Source organism: Gambusia affinis, linkage group LG22 (assembly GCF_019740435.1).
Source record: "Gambusia affinis linkage group LG22, SWU_Gaff_1.0, whole genome shotgun sequence".
NCBI classification, from domain to species: domain Eukaryota; kingdom Metazoa; phylum Chordata; class Actinopteri; order Cyprinodontiformes; family Poeciliidae; genus Gambusia; species Gambusia affinis.
In genome coordinates this window covers 15,133,469-15,156,063 of record NC_057889.1, presented here as the reverse complement: position 1 = coordinate 15,156,063, position 22,595 = coordinate 15,133,469, and the positions used below count along the sequence as shown (strand labels likewise).

At 40.0% G+C, this 22,595-nt stretch overlaps 1 protein-coding gene across 4 annotated transcripts in view; it reads right to left on the bottom strand.

Moving 5' to 3' along the window:
• mdga2a (MAM domain containing glycosylphosphatidylinositol anchor 2a) overlaps positions 1-22,595 on the bottom strand; it is a 183,811-nt gene that overhangs the window by 78,372 nt on the left and 82,844 nt on the right. For 2 of the 4 annotated variants that reach the window (XM_044105960.1, XM_044105957.1), the window contains 3 exons: positions 13,287-13,483; positions 8,988-9,123; positions 8,202-8,471 (listed from right to left, as the gene is read on the bottom strand). In XM_044105960.1, coding sequence (XP_043961895.1) covers positions 8,202-8,471; positions 8,988-9,123; positions 13,287-13,483 — 603 coding nt within the window. The remainder of the gene's footprint in view (positions 1-8,201; positions 8,472-8,987; positions 9,124-13,286; positions 13,484-22,595) is intronic. The other 2 variants (XM_044105959.1, XM_044105961.1) reach the window with 1 other exon arrangement.

The following is a 22,595-nucleotide window of genomic DNA, read 5'->3' as shown; positions in this document are numbered from 1 at the left end:
CATTTGAGCGTTATTTTTGAACAACGTTGTGCACGCACACACACGCACACACACACTTTGGGATTTTGCCTCTGCTTCAAATATAAATAATTAATGACCTCTAAGAGCAAGAGGGTTTGACTGCTGTTTTCTTTTATTATTGTTCCTAGATAGAAATCAGGATTGCTTAAAATCTGTATTAGTAGGTGAAAGCTTTACAAAATGTCCCAACTGGAAATCAGCCAAAAAAAGCCTGACCAGTCCAGCTTTAGCAAACACCTTCTGGGCTTTTTTATTTGAACACGAAAGATCGAGGAAACATTTTCAGTAAAAGTCAAACATTTAGGCTGTTACAGTTTCATCAGTAGCCTCCTATTTGTATCAGCAACTTTGGTCTTTAAGGGTCGATGGGTTATTGTGGTCATCATTTAGGATGACCTCTGACCTTAGCATGTTTTCTTCAAAGCCTACATCTAATGCGAGTTATTCTGTACCAACATTAAGTCTGAAAAGCCTTGTTTGATGTGTGGTGTTTCTGTTTGCATAGTAATTAACATCATTTTAGCATTGTGGGAAGTATAATGTCACTGATTCCAAAGCCTAAACCATGCAGTAAACACATGTCCAAAGAAAGTATATTTTTGATGAATTTTGAAATCTGTTACACTTTTCTTTACTCACCGAATCATTCAAAAGAATCAAACATCCACTGCAGGGACTACAGTCTTCACTGTAACATGAAGTGGTGAAATGGCGCCTGTTTTTGTCCACACTTTTGCATTTGTATGTTTTCTTTTTTCCCTGCTTCTGCCAGAGAGGTTACATGCAGTTCAACCGTGATGCTGTGATTATTCGAAGTATTCTGCCGGATCATTTCCATACTTAATACAGTGTCCCTGTTTTCTCCCTTTTACTGTAAACTGAAAGGCTTTGTGCCTGTGGAAAGCTTTTTGAATCCTCTATAGCTTTAACAGCCTCTGGGAATAATGGATGGCCTGTACATGAAAAGCACTGATTTTCTTGCAAAGAGAAAACCTAAAGTTGAGGTCTTTTTCAGAGAGCTTGTGTCACAGGAAAGGATTACAATAGAACCTCGGGATGTACAGCAGCCCCTTAACCACAGATAACAATGAAAACATGTCAGAGTAATGACAAAAGAGCATCACACATCCATACAAATTTTCGCCTTCAGTCTCATTTTTGTACTCAAGTACACCTCACTTCATATGTCCTATTGATGATTATCTTTTCTGTCAACCCATCAATACTTTCAAGCAATATACTGCATTTCTCATCTTACGTAGCGGCCCATGGTGCTGAAGTTGTCTCTCAAAGCCAGTTGGATGGCTGTGCAAAACGCTCTTGTCTCATTTGGTCGGCTCAAGGTTGCTCACAAAACAAGCGGCGTGGCCATCGGAGTTGATCAAAACACCAGGCATTCAAAGCACCTTTGATTTTTTTCTCCTTTTTTCAATCCACGGTCCTCTTATTAACAACGCCCCTGAGCCTCTGGACTTTTACGTTATTGAGACCAATCACGTGTGTCTACTCTTTGGTTGGGAGGAAAATGGAGGAAAACGCTTCTAAAAACAAATCTGAACTCCACAGAATTTCTGAAGGCCAATAGGATGGTAGTCAGAAATGGTTTTCTCAGTTCTGGAACTCAAGACTTTACAATAAATTATACAACATGATAGTAGTTTATAATATCAGTGTATGCGTGCACATGTGTGGGTGTGTGCAATTAGCTGTGTCTGCATTAGTAGCTGGAAATGGCTGGCTTTGGTGTAGAAACTCCATACCTGCCTTTGTAAGGAACTCCTCGAGGAGCAGTCGTGGAAATCTGATGGCGGCGATGCAGTGTTTGATTTTCCCATCTTTGATAGCTACACCATATCTCATTTCGCCTCATCACACAGAGGGAAAATGGGCTGCTTTGCAAAAGGATGGAAAGCAGAAGCACGTAGTCTGCTGCGTGTGCACACAGAAAGGCAAACACCAAATCCAGCTGGCAATTTCACAACCTCTATAGCTGATTCTCTCTCTGTTAATCAGTTCTTCAATCAGTCCAAGCTTTTATGTGATATGCAACCACAAAGAAAAGAACAACCAGGCCACAGCATTTTCGAGGGAGGTATCTCACAAACTGCTGAAGAACAGACTGACAGGGTAAAGCAGGGTGGTGACCTGTGTTTGAAGACGTGTTGCAAACCCTTAATCCGTAGAAAGGATCTCGTCAGCAGGGTGATGTGATGCCAGGGGCCTGCTGGGCTGGCTGTGGAGATGGCCAAGGCCTGGAAGGCACTCTGGCTGGTGTGACAGTATGGCCAGAGAGGCTACCATCTGCTGGGGAGAGATGTGTGTTTCCACACACACGGCCCCCTTTGGCAACAGCAGTTTGCTGGGACTTCTCAAGGACCAGAGAGGAGCATAACCAGCTGAGATAAGCAGTGATGAGGCCACAGGGTGACCCTGCTAAACATGCAAATTGAACTGTGCCCAGCAGAGCTGAATGATTAGGTTTTTCATGTACACATGGGGCATATCAGCTCATGAGCACCGGATGATGACCTTCCATCTGAACATGTGCTTACAATATTTAACAGTTTTAGCAATCACAGGAACAACCCAACAAACTGTACATTTATGCAACGAGCACATCAACGGTCTTTGTTAATACTTCAAAAACCAATATAAGAAAGGCAAATATGTTGAAAATTAAATAAAAGACACACCCTGGAGACATGAATGTCTGTTCAATTACGTTTTTGTTCTTTCCCCAACTAATCTAAACCAGCAAAACACCCAAACCAAAATCCAGGATGTTTACATCTGGCAGTAAGGATTGAAAAAAAAATGTAGGAAAATAAATGTGAGTGATTGATCCATATCTCAAAATCTAAGTTCAGCTGTCAAATCTAAAAGTGCTGCTTCTTTATACAAATTTACTTTGCAAACAGAAGCATGTGGATTAGAAATGACCACATTTTACAGTATTAAAGGAAAATTTATGCAACACATTCCAGCTAGCTCACAGCTGACAAACAGAAAATTCATAAGGTTGTTTTTCTGCACAGAAAAAGACGTTAAAAGTTGGAACTGTGCTGTAAAAGCACATTGGGGACTGTTAAAAACACAAGTAAAACAACAGTCCATCTTTATTTAGAGAAGTCCCCCCCCAATACAATAAGACCACCCCACTGAGGTTGTAAAAGGTGCGTTTTTCAGCACCTAAAGACCCAAGTGCTGCAGATGGAAGAAGCTGTGCTGATGTTTAAAGTGTTTTTACCATAGTGACCATTATCTGGCCTGATGAGCCTGTGTTTAATTTTGCCTCTTTTGTTGTGTGGGTGGCAAATGAACTATTGCTGTCATTAACATTATCTTGTCTGTCTTTGTTTTCTTTTCTTTGGTGACACATTGGATCCAGCGACCCTGTGCTTAGTGCCGTCTCTTTTATCAAGGAAGCCATAAAGAAGCCATCACTGCCTAAAACAATGTAAACCTCTTTACATCCTATAAGCTAAGTGTTTCTATGATGGAGCTTCTTTCCTAGATGGAGCCACAAATGGAGCGATTGTTGCCATTAACTTGTGCTTGCGGAGATTTGCTTTTTCTTGCTTCTGTGGGTTTTGTCTTCTCAAACCCCAGTAAGTCAAATCAGATGGCTGCTCAAACTGAACCCGCTTTTCTTCAAGGTTTTTTTCTGCTAGGAGAATTGTTCCTCTCCACTGTCACCACGTGCTTGCTCAGGACGAAGCGCTGCTGACAAGTTGACATGCTCTTTCATAAAACACTCAAAATCAAGAGTCAGATGCATTTCCTGAAAGGACTGCATAGGTAGGGGGCTCAAATCAAACAGCCACTGTTACAGCTCTGAGCATCCAAATCAGGCTCTCTGTCAGTAACAACTGATTCATGTACAGATTAGCCAGCTCTAAAGCATGAAGGTACGATGCAGAATGTGCTACTAGCTTATGTGAGGACTTAAGGCATAAATACACAACGGGTTTTGTTCAATTTTGGCTCCAAATGATCACAAAAAGAGCCTTGGCTACTCGCACACCTTCTGTTGTGAGAGTATCCAATTTTCTAGTAACGTCCACTGAGGCACGCGATGCCCCGACCCGATCAACTCTAAATTAACTCGATGCGGCTCTAGTTTACAACTGTTTTGGTTTCCTAGTGCCGGCTTCATTTCTAAAAACTCTTGTGTGGGCTACATACATGACTTGTTTAGCCACAGTCAGAGATAGTTTAAGGTTTTATGACACAGTAGATTTATAGAAGAGGCAGACCTCTTGTTGTATTCAGCTGTTCTTTCTTAGAGTGTTTTCTAAACTTGCATTACAAAACCAGATGACTGTGAGCTGTATTATATTTACACTTACAGTATTTTTGTCTAGTTTCCAGTACAAATATCTCACTACACTTGTGTTAAGACAAAACTAGCTTGAAAGTGGCTTCTCAGCAAATATAAGAGCTTGTTTTAACTCAATAAAAATTGAAAATGATTTTTAAAAAAGGACTAGTTTGAACTGCAGAATCTTTTTTTTCTTATAACATGTGGAAAAACGTCTTGTTTTCTACATTTTCTTTTTACTTGTTTGGAGAAAGTTATTTTGTCGCTGCACAGGATTTCATTGGAATACAGTGGATTGATTCAGGACATGTTAAATGCACCTCCTGTTACTTAGTGATGCCAAAAATTCCCCTTTTTTGACAGCTCTTCGTTTGCGTGTGTCTAATAGGTAGCCCACCTGACATATAAGCAGAATAAGAGTCTGTTGTCTTAATGATGTTTATGGAACTCAGTGCATTTTCACTTTGACATCAAAAACTACTTTCCAGAGAGGTTTCTGTATGCATTATGTATGCATCTCACTACACCCCTAAGTGACTGTCTACTCAGCTGTCAATGTCACAACAAAAGTAACGATTCACTGATGTGGAGAAAGTTTCCCCAATTTATGTTTTCTTTTTACTGATCCTTAATTTCCTTCGACACATATCGATTAATTGTGTCATTTCAGCATCGCCTCCCCTCACATCACATCCTTTGAGATAAGTAATGACTTATTGATTTGGAAATACATAGGACACAATATATTGCAGTTTTGTCAATTCATCTCTCCGCCTCCTGCGGCACGTTTTTGACATTTAGTTTGACTTTTTGCGCTGAACTGCTCAGCAAAACTAAAGTTGTAGAGTGCTTCGACGCTTCTAGATCGTGCAAGGTTAACATCACAATGATCAATCAGGAACACTTGTACCTTGATTTTGTAGTTATGTAATCCAGGGAGATATAAGGGAGCCGATACTATATTAATGAAGCCAAAAGCTAGCAGCCTGTATGAAAGGGATCCTTGTTTTTCCTTAAAGCGGCACATGAAAAAAGAATCAGCGCCTGCTTATCCTGCTAGACTCTTAGTCAATCGGAATAATGCATATCGGGCCTGTTTAATGTTTAACAGTTTCAACGCTCCAACAGCTTTATTCAGATCTGTCAAATCAGCAAGTGCATATTCAAAAGTCATGTATATTTCAAGCTGCTGCGATTTCTTGATGATGTTCAACAGGATGCTGTACGAGTGCCATTTTCAGCTCCAGATGTGGGATATTTATTGCAGCGATTGCCAACAGTCAGCTCGCTCTGACTTATTTGCTCCCATGTGACACCTGACATCTTCTCTTTGATATAAGCCGCTCAGTTCTTAAGTCCTCGGCTGTGCGGGCACTTTCACAATACTGAGAGGGAGTTTATCTGTGGGTGGGTTGAGGGGGTGAGGAGGGGGTTGGGAATGATTTGTGAGGGATTTGATTTTCATCCGTCTCACTATATGGCTGCATAAATAAAAGCCTGCAAACAGGCTGAGCACAGAGGCGACCTGATGATGGAGCTGTAGCATAATGTCTGCGGTGACTGGAGAAAATGGCGTGAAACTTCCATTTGTGAGCTTGTCTGCTGAGTTGCGATTTAAATAAGCTCATCTGGGTGCGTGAGATTCTCTCTAGAAAGTTAAAACGCTGAATAAAACACGTCTTTTGCCTTAAGGTCCCAGTTTTAATGATATTTTCTTTGTAGGGTTTCTAGAAATTAATGCATCTGTCGATTCACAATGGGAAATAAATGCCTAGTCACACACACTTTTCTCTCAAGCTTAAAGTGCCTTGTACCCCTAAACCTTTTCTCATTTTGACAATATATTTTATTAGGATTTTATTTGTGAAGTGGATGCAAAACTTGTTTTTGTTTGAGTTTTAAAGCAATAAAATGACACATCTGTATTCTCTCCCTCAGAGTCAATACTGTGTAGAACCACCTGTCTTTGTGACTGTAGGTTTTTAGGGTAAGTTTATAAAGGTTTTGCACATCTACAAAAAGAAATTTTTGCCAATTCTTCATTGAAGAATGGCAGGTATTTGGATTGGATGTAGCGTCTCTGTAAATAGCAATTTTCAAGTCTTCTCAATTAGATTCAAGTTTAAAAGACCATTTTGTTGTTGGTCTGGCTGCTTTATTAGGTTCGCTCTCCTGCTGGTGGCGTGAACCTCTTACACTCTAGTTTTTTTAGAGCCTCCAAAAGGTTTTCCTTAATGGCTGTCCCTGAGTTTCATTAATCTTCCCATCAGCTCTGACCAGCTTCCTTGTCCCTGTTGAAGAACAACATCCCCACAGCATGATGCAGCCATGACTAATGGTTGCTAACACACCTTTGAGGCCTTCACAGAGCAGCTGTATTTACACAGAGCATAAATTACACACAGGTGGACTCGGTTTACTAATTAGGAAGCTGCTGAAGGCTATTAATAAAAATGCAAACCACATTTTCAAATATAAAACTGCTTGAAAACCACATACATCACACTCTGCCGATCTGTCACGTAGAATCCCTAGTAAAATACATCAATTCTTTTTGTTTTGTAGCGGAATAGTTATGGACGTATCGCTACTTTTGCAATGCGGTAGCTCAAAAGCTGATTACTTTGTGTGATTCTTTGCACAATTGTGTGCAGTTTGCATGGGAAAAAAAGTGTTGTTGCGAACATGAAGTGCCAGGCTCAAGACTGATAATCCATAAACTGTCACAATAATAAACAGCTACTTCTCAAGAAACAATTAATCTTTCGGTAATGAGTGATAGGCAGGATCTTCTGCTGCTGATGTCATTCAGGTGGAGGCAGCAGAGCAAAGTAAAAAAATTTTCCTGATAATGACCAAACAGCTGCAAATGACCTTAGACCTGCTGTTTTCCAGTAAACTGAAACTTGAATCAGTGAATTAAATTAACAGGTTCGTGCTTGTTGTGCTCTTCCATTCTGTTCGACGATTCACCAGTAACGTTTTTGCACTTCTTGCAAAAAAGGAGATTTTTTGCAAGAAGTGCTGAAAAAACTGTGAATGGAATAAAATACAAGGAACAAATGGATATGTTACAGAAGTCACATTGAGGTGCCCTTTTTACCTTAGTGAGGTAATTGTATGCAATTTTCTCCAGCCAAAAAAAAAATCATAACACACATACTTATTTTTTTAAACAACTATTTTCTACCTCCCCAGCTACAAGAATTTCTACCAGAACTTCTAAATTAATGTAATTCATAAAATTTGGAATGTTAGATTGTTCCGTTGTACTATTTTTCTAATTAGTACAAAATTAAAAACCATTTTTCTATTTATTTTACCCTGCAGACATACTGAAGAAATAAAAGTCTATGTTCCACTCTCCCTGGGGTGCCGTGAAGAAGCCTTGACTAAACCCATAACTTCCAGATATTGATCATTTTAGTCCTAAAAATACTTCCTCAATTCTTCACTTGTTCACATCTACAAAGTACAAAAGATTCATGGTGTCTTAATACTTTTGCACAGTGCATTTGCACATACAAAAAAAACAACAAATAAATACATGGCTTTAAAATAAAAATATTCAACCAATGAGCTACTTGAGTGTAATTTTAATTTGAGTACTAGCAAAAGAGTGCTTTCTGATGCTAAATCAAATAAACAATGATATTTATATCATGATCTTACAGCCAAATTGCACAAACGTTGCTCTATGTTGATCATTTTTGCAACTACTAAACAGGCATGAATAACTTATAGCATCACTTTTCAGCATTGTCATGTTTGATGTCCTAACAACAACAACCCATTTCTCTTAATGGCTTTGTCATACTTTCAACATTGAATATTCCGACAGGCGGCCATGCTTTCCTACCTCGCACCACAATGGTGGTGGACTTCTTGGCCGGATTTCCCACGTTGTTGCTGGCCACGCAGCTGTAAACCCCGGCTTCGTCCGAGGTGATGGCGGGCAGCGTGAGCGTGCCCCCCTTCACTACGCTCCTCTGCGGCAGACTGTCGTTGCTGGTGACCCAGGTGAGCATGGGGGACGGCTCCCCTCCTGTGGTGATGCAGACCAGCGACACGGTCTGACCAGGATTAACCACGATTGGATCCTCCACCAGAAGTTTGATAGCTGGAGAAGCTGCAAAAAGAGTAAAGTCTCATGCCTACAGGTAGCAATGCATTCATGGAGAGATGTTATTTTCTTTAAGTTTTTTTTTTTAAAAGGTCATAAATCAGAGACGCACCAAGAAATCAACAATTCACGTTAACTAGACGACGTTCAGGTTCAGACATAAGTAATATTTTTCTGATTAATATTTTACAATGCCAAAAATGTTCAATGATTCATTCAGAGTGTGGGAAAGTGAGAGAAAGCAAGACTTTTACAAGATAACAGAAGGTGTATATGTACACATAAAATAATAAGTAGTATGCAAATAAATCACTCATCCATGTGTTAAGTTGACTTTATTTGCACATAAGAAAACATGAAACACAACGGTTATAGAAAAGATACATAAAAAGGTAAAGGGAATTAACTAAAGCTATTACAACAGATCTAATCTAAAAGACTTTAAAAGCAATCAACTAACACTAAACAAGGTGACAGACAGACAAAGAAATATTTAACTAAAAGAATGACCTTGTTCTGTACCTGTCTTATTGGTGAGTCCGAAGATAACGCTGCGGTCAGGAATCCCACACACATTTCGGACAGAGGCGATGCAGCTGTAGTTGGCGTAATCTTGAGGACGCAGGTTCTTCAACTTCAGGATCTTTGTTTCCCCCTGCAGCTCAGACCAAACCAACACTGGTATGCAAATATGTGCAAAAGCATCATTCTAATTAAAAGCAGGAATGCTGCAAAAAATAGATCTGGGGAGGCTATGAAAAAGGCCTAACAGCTCCAGAGTAAGGTCAGTGACATGAATATTTATAAAGCTTTAGCAAAGACAAAGGGGGAGAGGAAAAGAGAGCAGAATTCAAGCACATTACTGTTGCACTGAAATAAGAATGACGCGGATACTTTATTTTAAATGAAGAAAGAAATTTGTCAGCTCGTCTGCCATCAGCGAGAGGATTACTCCACAGAAAAGGCTCCTGCAGTATTTTCACAGTGGAGCTACAGAAATATGCACGGGCTCAGTGGGGGATCTCTCCACAGAAATGACTATCTCATTGAGAAGATGTGTTTGATTCCAACTGGGCCCGTCAGCCACAAGCCTCGCCCTAAAGGTTAGGATGAGGATGTAAAACCTTTGATCTGGCTGACTCCAGCGTGTGGGTGAAAGGACGAAGAGAGGATTAAAACATGACTCAGACACATGCTGCAGCGGCCCAGAAAATATGGCAATCACTGGTGTCTTTTAGACCCTTTCATTTCCAAAGAAACCGAAGGGTGACTTAATTGTGCCATATTAGCTACGGACCTCACATTCCACACCCGTTCTCTTACTGCCACCTTCCTCTGCCTTGAAGCCGATGTCAGAGGATGAGGGAGGAAGTAATGTAGAAACGGTTGAGGTAGAAACGAAAGGCAGAGAGAGGAAGTTGCAGGGAAGGAAACTTTCTTCATAAAAATAAGGGCCAAATAGATAAACAAATAGAAACACAAAGTAATTTTTCCAAAAGCGGACTTGTGAAATGTCCCATTCAAATTGATGGGAAGTCTGAGCACTATGGGAACAAAATGGCTCCATCACAGTGGAGAGAAATTATGGGGGCACTTCAATGTTGAGTTCTGTGAAAGATGTTCCAGTCTATTTTTCATTGAAGTCTTTTAGTTGAATTTGAGCTAGATTTAAAGCCAGTCAAAAGATTTTTTCAAGCAATAGAAACAAGGAAGACTGGTACAACCGTGTTGAAGGGCGGGACTGGGATGGTGACACCAAAATGTCAGAAAGGGGAACAGAGAGTGTGTTCCAATTATTAAGGGAACATACTTCTCAGGCTCCTTGGGAAAGCTCATCTGGGGTCTCGAGAGAGAGGAGGCTGATTGTCGGACATTGGATCCAGGAGGAGCGATGTGGTTTTTGTCCTGGCCGTTGGCAGTGGACATGATCTTTATCCTCACAGACTCGCTGAGGGAGTCGTGGGAGTACGCTTCTGGCCATAAGTTTTGAAATTTTGATTTTCAGACAATGCATTGTTAGGTCTGTGCTGAAAAAGAAATTAGCTTAAAATCTTGCGTCCCACATCACCTGATGTTGAGCTGACATGATGTTCTACTTTCGTTTCTTAGAAAATGTTGCTAGGACTTCACAGCGTGGGCAGAAAAGCAGGAAAGCACCGGTAGGATAAATTGTTTTCCACATCATGGAAATTGCACAGTATAATTGTTTTTGTTGCCACACAGTATATGCAAACGTAAACATTAAGTGAGTTATAATGAAGCTTACCAGCTGCCGGTCTTGAACATTTTACAGAATATTTGATTAAAAAAATTTGTGAATAAGAAAGAAAATAACTTACAGCAACATAAAGCAGAGGGTTTCTCCCGTAAACTTACAGCTCTGGGCCAAAGTTTTATTATAGAAACTAGTTCTCTGTAGTGAATTTAAAATGTTTCTAACATCTTTGGGAATCTAACACATGTGCAACGTTGAGGAAAATGCAAAGCAAATGAAAGAATAGCTGAAGGTAAGAGTTGGAAAAAATAAACTTTGCAGGAAATCTACTTTCCTGGGTCCTGCACCTGTCTGTGGGACATATTGCTGAAAACATTTATATGAGCAAATTATTTGGAGTTCAGTCAGGTCATATTTGGAGCTGGTCTCACAAACTCCTAATCTCTGGGTTTTAGGTTGTGCTCCAATTTCCAGACCCAATTAGGGTTCTAATAGTGGGGTAATAGGAAGGATGGTGCGCAGATGGGATGAGTGTTATTTGAGGCCCAATAGTGCAGCTTCTTCATTCTGCTTCACTCACTCTATTAGTTAACACCCATCTTTCTTCATTTGAGCCAAACATAATTTTCGCTTCCTTTTCCTCCCTTTCTTTATTTCCTAAGCCTCTTTTCCGCTCCATTTTTTTTCTTTTTTTAGTGCAGATTCACATTCTCACTGATGCAGACTTCCAAGCACGTATCAAATCACATTTAACTCAATCTGTTGAAAAACTACAATACCTTCACAAGTGATGGAACAATCTCAATCAGCTCTTTGTCGACTGCAGAAAATCCTTTTTGGAACAAAGCTGTTCTGTTTCAGACTGCATAGAAAATCCACTTGCTCACCAACTTGCCAGATTGTGATGAAAACCCACCTCACAAAAATGCATGTAAACCATGAAATCTGGCATTGCTTTTCAGAAGGTTCACTAAGGCAAGTTCTGCTGTCCCGTCTGTGAGGTTAGTTTGGCATGAGGTAGACAGATGAAAGGGAAAAAAACTACAATTACTCCATTTTTCTAATCTATGAGATATTTTGCTGATTTGATAGTTATAAAGAAAGACTAACCCATATGTGTAGTGACAATGCAGATTATTGGTCTATGCTTATGATACGATATTTGCAAACTATTTATTCTCAGTCTACATTTTAGCCTTTCCTTTAGTTGCCTGTTCAATTGGATTGGAATTTCATGGCAAGTAATAATCATAGATGCCTCTGAAATCACTTTGTTATGAGCAGAACTTATTCTAATGTTTGTGTTTACTGGCACAATCTATAAATGTGCTGTGAACACAATATTTTGTTCCATATTTTTCTTTTGTGAGCGAAGGAATCAATAACCGCGATGCTTTATGAGCACATAAAGTATCTGCCACAAACACTCTTTCTTGAAAACAGAGATGAATTTCACAGGACCGACAAAAGCTGAAAAAAACAACAACACTATTCTTTTACTATTAGGTATTTCAGCTGTAATAAAAAATGTCTTAATACTAACATGTGCCTTTGTAAGCATCCAAAATTCACTTTGAAGCAGCAGTTATCTTTAGAAATTGTTATTCATATCGACAAAGTATCATTTCTCGCTGCCTGTCAAAATTATTTTTAGTATATTGCTATTCTAATTTTTGAGCATAAATGCTAAGGATATATATAGCGGATTTGTCATGCTATCCATTTAATTTTAGACAGTTTAAGATATAAGCCCAAATAAATTAATTTTATATAACCTCAATATGTGCCTTTTTTATTCTGCAATACAAAACAGGTCTTAATGAGCAGAAATTATCCGAAAATCTTTCAGCAGCAAGGTTATCTCGACTGCTCGACAACCTTTGGTGGAACATAAGGAATCTTAAGTTTCCAAAAGAAACAAGATATTCCTGTACAACATCACTTTTTTTTTTCATGTTTCGAGTTTTTTAAAAGAAATATTTTTTGAGCTTCAAAATCCTTTTATCAAAAACAATGTGACTGCGACTGACAAAAATCCTGAAATTCAAGAGTTGGAAATGCTGTTAAAATGTCAAACGCTGCCAGCGTGGCATAATAACTAGAATGTACAAAACAGAAGTCTAAAAACAGAAGGCTGTTATGCACTCGGGGACAAAACACCATCCGAATCTGTGGAAAAGCCTCTGGCAGTTTGTGGTTTCTTCCCACACTATGAGATACATACTGTACAAAGAGGAGCTTTGGGCAGAAAACATTACTAAGGACAAATCTACAAAAATATCTTGTGTTACCAAAGCTTTCTAAGGAACACTGTACCTAATCATGGTCACTGTGATGAGAGGTTCTTTGTTAGGGTTGGAATAATAGAATAGACCGAAAATACGAAAAGGCAGGGGAATAAAAGTTGTTAGCTGTGGTTAGCTTGACTATCTAGTTCCAACTATGGGTAAGGAATGAAGGAAATAATTACTCATAACTTTAATTAAAAACAAATAAAAAATAAAAGAAGACATCAAGGTAAGAAAAATCTAAAATCTTAACAGTGATCCTTCTGAAATTAGCTTTAATTTAAGACAAACAACCACACCACCTTCCCTCTGTCTTACCTGTGTGAAAAACGGCTCATAAATCTCCACACCCTTGTCGGATCCCTGTGTCAAAACTTCCCTCCCGCGATGCCAGCTGTAGCGGACGGGCGGATTGGAGTTGGCCACGCAGCGCAGGAATACAGTCCTCTCATAGTAGAACTGCTCCTTTGCTTCTCCTATACTCTGGTGAACCGTAATCACCGGGTTATCGAGGTCTGTTGGAGGAGCAGACACACAGCAGGGAAAGTATTTAATAAAGACTTGTCTTAGAACTGTTGGAGTTTATGTATTACATTAACACAGAACATGTAGAAATGTAAAGATGGGGACCAGTTTGCTTAAGAAATGTAAAGGCCTTAAAACAAATAATTATTTGAGCATAATAAATGTAATCAGCAAAGTCTTGAGTTCGTTTAATGCAGGGATGTCAAACTAGTCCTCAAGGGCCACTGCCCTGCAACTTTTAGATTTACCTCTTCTGCAGGACACCTGAATAGAATAATTAGGTCATTAAGACTCTGGAGAACTGATCTACACAAGGAGGAGGAAATTACGCCATTTCATTCCAGTGTTTTGTACCTGTGGCACATCTAAAAACTGCAGGACACCAGCCCTCAAGGACTGGAGTTTGACACCCCTGTGTTAATGTCTCTCTTCAGTTCGCATGTTTTCTGTAGGATTTTGGTCTGCAAACTGATATGTCCATGGAAGGACGTTTACTTTGTATCTGGTAGAATATTTCTGTGTGGATACATGATATATATATCATAACCGATGGAAGCAGTTTAATTCAAAAGCATTGGTATTTCAAAGAGTCAATGATGCCACGCACTCAACAGGCCTACAGAATCACAGATACTCTACATGACTTAGAAGTGAGCACAAGGTGCTTTTCCACCTATTTAAGCTTTGTTTCATGTCAGATCCAGCTGGAGTGTTTGCTGGTGAAAATGTTTTTGGCCAGCACTGGCAGCAGTAATAGACTATTCAGCTACAAATTGTTTCCAGCATCAGTAAATACAACTACGACGCCTCACAAGCCGACCTCTTGGATTGCCGTTTAAGGCCAAGAAAAAGGATCAGAACTTCCATCACATTGCGAGAGACAGCTATCAGCATGCACTTTGGGGTCGATATGAAAAAGAAGGTGAGAGACGCCACTACTTAAACTACTTAAGTCAATAGGATGCAGCCCAAGGGCACATTGACTGCTCAGTCAAATCGAGCTGCTGCGTGTTCCAAGTTGAACTCCATTTTTAGCTTTAAACAAAGCAGAGAATGACAAACACAGCAGAGAAAATGATGTTTGATGTCCATCACTTCAAAGAACCCTGCTTGGCTGGCCTCGGCTCTGATTTAGAAACTCCGTGATTTGACACATCCATCCAATTCTCGACAGATTTGAGAGCAAGTTTTACCCGAACGCGAGACAGTTGGTTATTTGAGAAAGCGCTTGTGGTTGATTAAATGGATTCAAAGTTAATCATCTTACCCAGCTATCGCATTAAGCCTTGGCAAATGGTGTTCATCATAGCCGTGCTGTCTTTTAGCATGCTAATACTTCGTCTTTTAGATTACGTCCATTTGCATGCTCAAAGAACGCGGGGAGCGTGCTGCTTCCCTTTCATCTCCGTCCAAGATGCAATCAGTTTTTAAACACGAGCAAAAAGGCAATAAAGGAAGAAGATGAAAGAAGCTAATGCAAGTTATCCCTCATGCTAAAATTCTAACTGATAAAGCCTGACCTTTTGCATATGAAGGGAAAAAGGAATGAGTGCATTAATGAGTGTGTTAGTGTTTCAACTGCAGAGCAACAAGGTGGATGATTGGACTTGTGGGTGAATATGCATGTGGGAGAACTTACAGTAAATGAATAGACACATCTTTAATCATTATCTGTCTACAAAAGGGATAGAGGGGGGGGGGAGGGGGGGAGGGTACTATGCACATACCTCAGGTATTATTAATAGTCAAACTCATTGCTTTTAATTCAGAGGCTTTGGCCCATGCCTGGATTTGCTGGGATCAGGTCCTAATCAAGGCGCCTGTGGGCCGTGATGCTCGGCATTCAGTCTTAGCGCTACAGCCAGGAGAATGCTGATTCCTCAGTTTCATTAAAGGCATGTTCTGCCCTCCAGCCCCTTAATCAAAATCTAGCTGCGTTCAATACTTCATCCAGGATCCATTACAGTGTCTCAGGTAAGAGCAATTACCTTTAGGGGGGAGGGGAGGAAAACCCGAGGAGTGACAACACGGGGGAGAAGACAGAGCAATCGCAGGACAATTTCAGACGAGGAGATCGCTCTAAGTAAATACACTGATTCATTATAGCGAGGCGGGAAAGAGTGTGAATCCTACATCTTATCAGCGACTCCACCCGCCTCTTGCCCCATCTGTTTCCAGCATCAAACAGTCAATTTACCAACTGTGGCAGAAACGGAGTGATTCATTGACAGCCCTATCTACCTTGGGATATGCGTGTCTTTGAGCGCTGGACAGATACGAGGTTGCGGTGACAAGAGTGAAAGCGTGTTCCCCTGTTAGCGTGCGTCTTGGGTAAGAAGCAGTTTGAGCTATTAATAGGGCTGAAATTATATGCAGGGAGGAAGTGGATGCTAGAAGCGTGGAGATAAATATGGAAATATGGAAATGTACAAGCTGGATTAAAATTTGATTAATTTTAAACAAAATTCCACCTCCAACATCAGTCTCTCTCCTGTAAGGAGTTTGTGCATGTATGTGTGTCAGTCTTGTGCAATTAGCTTCTTAAGTCACGCTTGACTGATTGTGAGGCTTAAATCCCTGAGCCCAGAGGAAAACTGTGTTGTACGGGCTGCCTGTGCCAGAGTTGTTAGGTTTTGTAATTGCAGGTTTATGGCTTCACAGGCCGGTAAATCTTCCCATGTACGGCTAAACGCTCCAGTGCACTAACCGTTGCATCACTCCTGCTCACCTCTACCAACCATGACAAGTCTCAAATCTCTGAATTCCTCTGATATGAAAACATGGGGGAAGGAGAAGGAAAGGCAGGATGATACACAGACGTGCAAACGCTCGATGCGACGCTAGTGTGACTCATGGGTGGTTTCGCAAGGCAGGCGCACAAAGAAAGCCGGAGCACTCAGTCTATCACCAATCATTTCCCTCTCCAGTGTGAGAAATCCTTTAAACAAAGCCTGGAGATGATGATACTCCCAACTGATTAGCAGAACTACTTTAGAAGTGTACTAAAGTGTACCAAAGCATTTGTCGGACAAATAAATGAGGGTGATTGGTTTAGATGAAAGACTAAAGAAGGCACTTCATTATCACATCAAACCAAAGTTCAATCCTTTCATGTTCCCCTTTGCAAAAAAAATAAATAGCACCTGTGTGAAAACATGTGCATTACTCCAATCCACCGTAAATCCAGAGACCTCTGAGGCTGTCCCTCCCAAAGCGAGTTTGCCTATATTTTCTTGACTTTGATGTCTTTCACCCTCTGCACCTGACGTGATGAAGTCACCGTGGAAAAGATACCCATCATGCTGTCAGCCGTGAGCGACAGAATCATGCCTCTAATTTCACCTAATGACTGTCCTGAGGGGTTTGGTGGTGGTGGTAGGGGGGGTTGCTGCTGACCCGAATGACATTTGTGTCTTTCATGAGCAGAAACAGTGCCATTATGTCACTGACAAGCAAATTGCTTTCATTTTCTTCCAAGGGCAAAAAGAGAAACAGAAGGAGGTCAAGATACAAAACTAACAGAAAAACTTTACAGTTAAGTCTAAATTAATGCATACCCCTGGCAGGTGTTGTAATGTGAACCACATGTACAAGTTCAAGACCAGCCTGATCCATTAATGTTCTATTGTTTGTTTTCTGCTGCTGTTTTGTCTCTTTTCACTAATTATCTCAAACACCCATATGAAGTGAAGCAGCCACATTATTGTTCTTTTGCATCTTGTTTCATTTGTCTTCTCCATAAGTCTCCTCCAACAGCAGGAATGTTGGAAAAAAAATCATTTTCAGACCTCCAATGGAGAGAAAAAGGACCCAAAAGAGCAAATAAGACGCTATAATTCTTAAAAAATAAAACTAACACACTAGATTTAGTCTCAGCGGTTGCACTTCATAACTTACAAAAAGTACCTTAAAAATTTGTGGAAAGGTGGAACAGTAACAAAGGTGCAACTTTAATCAAACTTCAGTTTTTTTTAACCATGCTTTTAAATCACAGCAGGGGAATTGAAAGAGGATCAAACTCTGGCTGGAGGAATAATATTCACAGATTTTCAGTTATTAAATCCTGAACTTCTTGTTGCAAAGGAGCATTATCCACACAAACTCACACCCTTTTTTCAGTTTAAAAAATTAGGCAGTCTCTGAATTAACGAAAAGGTTAAAGGTCACACTACTGAAAAATTGACAGAACCAGAGCTGACTGGTCACTTTCCCTGTTTAATACATAGAAAGTGATCCCCTTGTCTGGTAGAGTTTTGACATCATCCACACTTCTTACGTGTGTGCAAGAACTCCCCAGCTAAAACCAGATGATGCTGATATATTAGCATGCTGTTTTACGGTGTTATTTCTGTACTTTTGTAAGTGATACATGGCACAGCACCATAAATGAAATCTAGTAATGCTTGAAATAGGCCAAATTACATGGATTGCTTATGCAACACCAAAGATGAAAAGAAATTGATAGAGATTGTGTTTACCGCTCAACAGCTATCATTGGGGCCTGCCCCATAGCAATGCATAAGGAGAGCAGTGACTGACTTGCGAAGCAAGTCAGTCACTGCCTCCATGCATTGCATGGCAGGCACCTATTGTTCTACACCCAATAGAATGTCTCTTTATTATTGGGGCCTGCCCATAGCAATGCATAAGGAGAGCAGTGACTGACTTGCGAAGCAAGTCAGTCACTGCCTCCATGCATTGCATGGCAGGCACCTATTGTTCTACACCCAATAGAATGTCTCTTTATATATATCTTTATTTTTCTTCCATCACCGTTAATGCGGCTCGTACCGCTGCGAGCCCACCCACAAAAGTGGTATCAAAACGTGCGGCTCGATGCCGAGAAGGGAGCTATTATTTTTATAAGGAATCGGACTTACGATGGCGAAGTAAAAAGCGAAAAACGAGCAAAATTTCCAACTGCCGAAACGCAGAGCATAACTGACACCAACTGCCGCTTTTTTAGAGTGAGAATTTAAGCAGATTTCTGACCCCAAAATAATTTTGAAATCGCCGTCACGCCCACAAATATCGCCCGATTGGTATCAAACTCGGTCATGACATTGATACGCATGCCTGCTCCGGTAAAATGTGTTCGATATTTCTCTAGCATTTACGGTTTTCTGTCAAGGTGCTTCAGAGTGAAATCATGGGACAGGGTAACTGACGCTCTCCCTGATTCACTTCCATGTATTTCTGAAAATTTTCTGAGCCCTGCACACACTATTTTTTGTCTCATCACTGCAATTACTGTGAATGAGGTAAAAATATGAATTGCGGTACTATCGGAGACGACAAATAGCCCTCTCATACGCTTCAAACGGTTTTCAAATATGTATTACGGTTCCTGAACGGCAAAGGTTTGTTCGGAGTGCTTTTTCCATATTAATTGGCTGGGTGTCTCACAAAGATAGAATTTTTTTCCCCCCTTTCTGTCTCACACACAAATGACAGTTAGCAGCTGATCCATTACCATAGCAACGGAACACATGAGGCCAGAGCAGCTGATTCATGGGAGGACACTCTGGAATGAGCTGGCCTTCAGAACTACTTGTGTTTTGGGCATTTTATAACTGATTTTAACAAACCATTCTTACACAAATGATTAGTGTGTAATTTTTAAATAAAGCTTAATGGAAATTTCCCAATAAAAGCCCCAATATCTCTGTCAGGTGAGTGCAGCGCCGTAAGGCGCTGAAAAAATCTCTGCCTATATTATCTTTTCCTCTCAGGTTATGGCACTGGCTTGCGCAGCAAGCCAGTGCAATGGCATTAACCTTTGACCTAATGATATTAAATAGGACTATCAGAACACCATATCTGTAGTTCTAACTAACACTCAGTTAAAACAGAGCTTCCATTTAGAACTACTGGCTGTTTAGGCCAGTAAATAAGAGATTTAACTCAAACACTGTTAGGCATTGGATTAGTGTGAGCATTTAATATGAAGCTTATGTTTATTTTTCAAAATAAAAGCCTTCATATTGTCCTCAGGTTAATGCATCGCCGTAAGGCGATGCAATAATATTAGAATGCTTTATATTCTTCTCTCAGGTTAGGGATCTGCCTTGCGCAGCAAGGCAGATCATTAAGATAAGACTTTTACCTTAAATAAACTATTAGCTATTTTACTTACTTATTAGTCATTTTAAATATACTGAATGGAGTAAATCAATTACAGAAAACACTCTAATGATACCCCACATGCTATTGGCAACACTTAGGTAAAGATATGTTTGGCCTGCTTTGATCAGAAAAAGTAACTGCTTCAAACAGTTAGGATTCCATCTCTCCCTGTGTGTTTCACTCACATGACAGTTGAGCTGCTCTTTAGAACTACAAAGACTGAAGGTTAGAACTACAACATGGTGGAACTGTCAGTTACTACAGAGGAGGACTGAGCTGGCCTTTAGAACTACTTGTGTTTTGAGCATTATAGAACCGATTTAACACATTCACTGTTACACATGGGATGAGTTTGACCATTTCTTATGATGCTTACTGCAAATTTCAAAATAAAAGCCTCAATATGCCCTTCTGAATAGTGCACCGCAGCAGGCGGTGCAATGATATCATTCTGCATTATCTGGTTCTCTCAGGTTAGGGAGCTGCCTTGCGCAGCAAGGCAGTTCATTAGCATTAGCCTTTTAGCTTAAATAAGCTATAACGTATTTTTCTTACTTATCTGCCATAGTTAGTATTCTGAAGGAATTAAGTAAATTACAGAGAACATTCTAATAATATCCCACATGCTACTGACAGCATTCATGCTAACATTAGCATTTTTGCTCATTTTAGCTAATACACTTACTTTATCATACTGAATGGTGCATGTCCAGTTTACTTAACATTCTTGTGATTCTATTGATTACATTGCAGATTTCTTTAGCATTGATGCTAATTTTTAGTATCAGAACGCTGGGTCCAAACCGACGGGCACACTTTGGCAGGCCCCAGTTAAATTTCTTCAGGAATTTTCTAGTTCTTAACTTATTCTTCCGTCACCGTTAATGCGGCTCGTACCGCTGCGAGCCCACCCATAAAAGTGGTATCAAAACGTGCGGCTCGTTCCCGGCAGGTGTGCTATTATTTTTATAAGGAATCGGACTTATGACGGCGACGTAAAAAGCGAATAAAGAGCAAAATTTCCAACTGCCGAAACGCAGAGCATAACTGACACCAACTGCCGCTTTTTTAGAGTGAGAATTTAAGCAGATTTTTGACCCCAAAGCGATTTTGAAATCGCCGTCACGCCCACAAATATCGCCCGATTGGTATCAAACTCGGTCATGACATTGACACGCATGCCTGCTCCGGTAAAATGTGTTCGATATTTCTCTAGCATTTACGGTTTTCTGTCAAGGCGCTTCAGAGTGAAATCATGGGACAGGGTAACTGACGCTCTCCCAGGTTGACTTCCATGTATTTCTGAAAAGTTTCTGCACAATTTTTTGTCTCATCACTGCAATTACTGTGAATGAGGTAAAAATATGAATTGCGGTACAATCGGAGAACACAAATAGCCCTCTCATACGCTTCAAACGGTTTTCAAATATGTATTACGGTTCCTGAACGGCAAAGGTTTGTTCGGAGTGCTTTTTCCATATTAATTGGCTGGGTGTCTCACAAAGATAGAATTTTTTCCCCCTCAAACACACTGACAGTTAGCAGCTGATCCATTACCATAGCAACGGAACACATGAGGCCAGAGCAGCTGATTTATGGGAGGACACTCTGGAATGAGCTGGCCTTTAGAACTACTTGTGTTTTGGGCATTTTATAACAGATTTCCTCTCAGGTTATGGCACTGGCTTGCGCAGCAAGCCAGTGCAATGGCATTAACCTTTGACCTAATGATATTAAATAGGACAATCAGAACAATAATGCATCGCCGTAAGGCGATGCAATAATATTAGAATGCTTTATTAGTCTTATCTTAAATAAACTATTAGCTATTTTTCTTACTTATTAGTCATTTTAAATATACTGAATGGAGTAAATCAATTACAGAAAACATTCTAATGATGCAATGGCATTAACCTTTGACCTAATGATAATAAATAGGACGACCAAAACGCCATAGTGTGGGCATTTAATATGATGCTTATGTTTATTTTTCAAAAAAAAAGCCTTCATATTGCCCTCAGGTTAATGCATCGCCGTAAGGCGATGCAATAATATTAGAATGCTTTATATTCTTCTCTCAGGTTAGGGATCTGCCTTGCGCAGCAAGGCAGTCAATTAAGATAAGACTTTTACCTTAAATAAACTATTAGCTATTTTTCTTACTTATTAGTCATTTTAAATATACTGAATTGAGTAAGTCAGTTACAGACAACATTCAAATGATACCCCACATGCTATTGGCAGCATTTAGGTAAGGAGATGTTTGGCCTGCTTTGATCAGAAAAACTAACTGCTTCAAACTATTAGGATTCCATCTCTCCCTGTGTGTTTCACTCTCATGACAGTTGAGCTGCTCTTTAGAACTACAAAGACTGAAGGTTAGAACTACAACATGGTGGAACTGTCAGTTACTACAGAGGAGGACTGAGCTGGCCTTTAGAACTACTTGTGTTTTGAGCATTATAGAAACGATTTAACACATTCACTGTTACACATGGGATGAGTTTGACCATTTCTTATGATGCTTACTGAAAATTTCAAAATAAAAGCCTTGGCAATTTTTACATCATATATTTGCTCATTTTTGCTTGACGTGATTGGTTTATCCAAAGCACTCTTAGACACTGGATTAGTGTGGGCATTTAATATGAAGCTTACTGCAAATTTCAAAATAAAAGCCTGAATATGACCCTCAGGTTAATGCATCGCCGTAAGGCGATGCAATAATATTAGAATGCTTTATATTCTTCTCTCAGGTTAGGGAACTGCCTTGCGCAGCAAGGCAGTTCATTAGCATTAGCATTTTATCTTAAATAAGCTATTGGGTATTTTTTTGTCTTTTTAGCCATGTTTAGTATACTTAATGGTGTAAGTCAAGTATAGACAACATGCTAGTGAGCTGATTATCATGCTGAATCGTGCATGTCCATGTTAGTCAACATTCTTGTGATTCTCCACATGGTTCTTTGGAAGTTT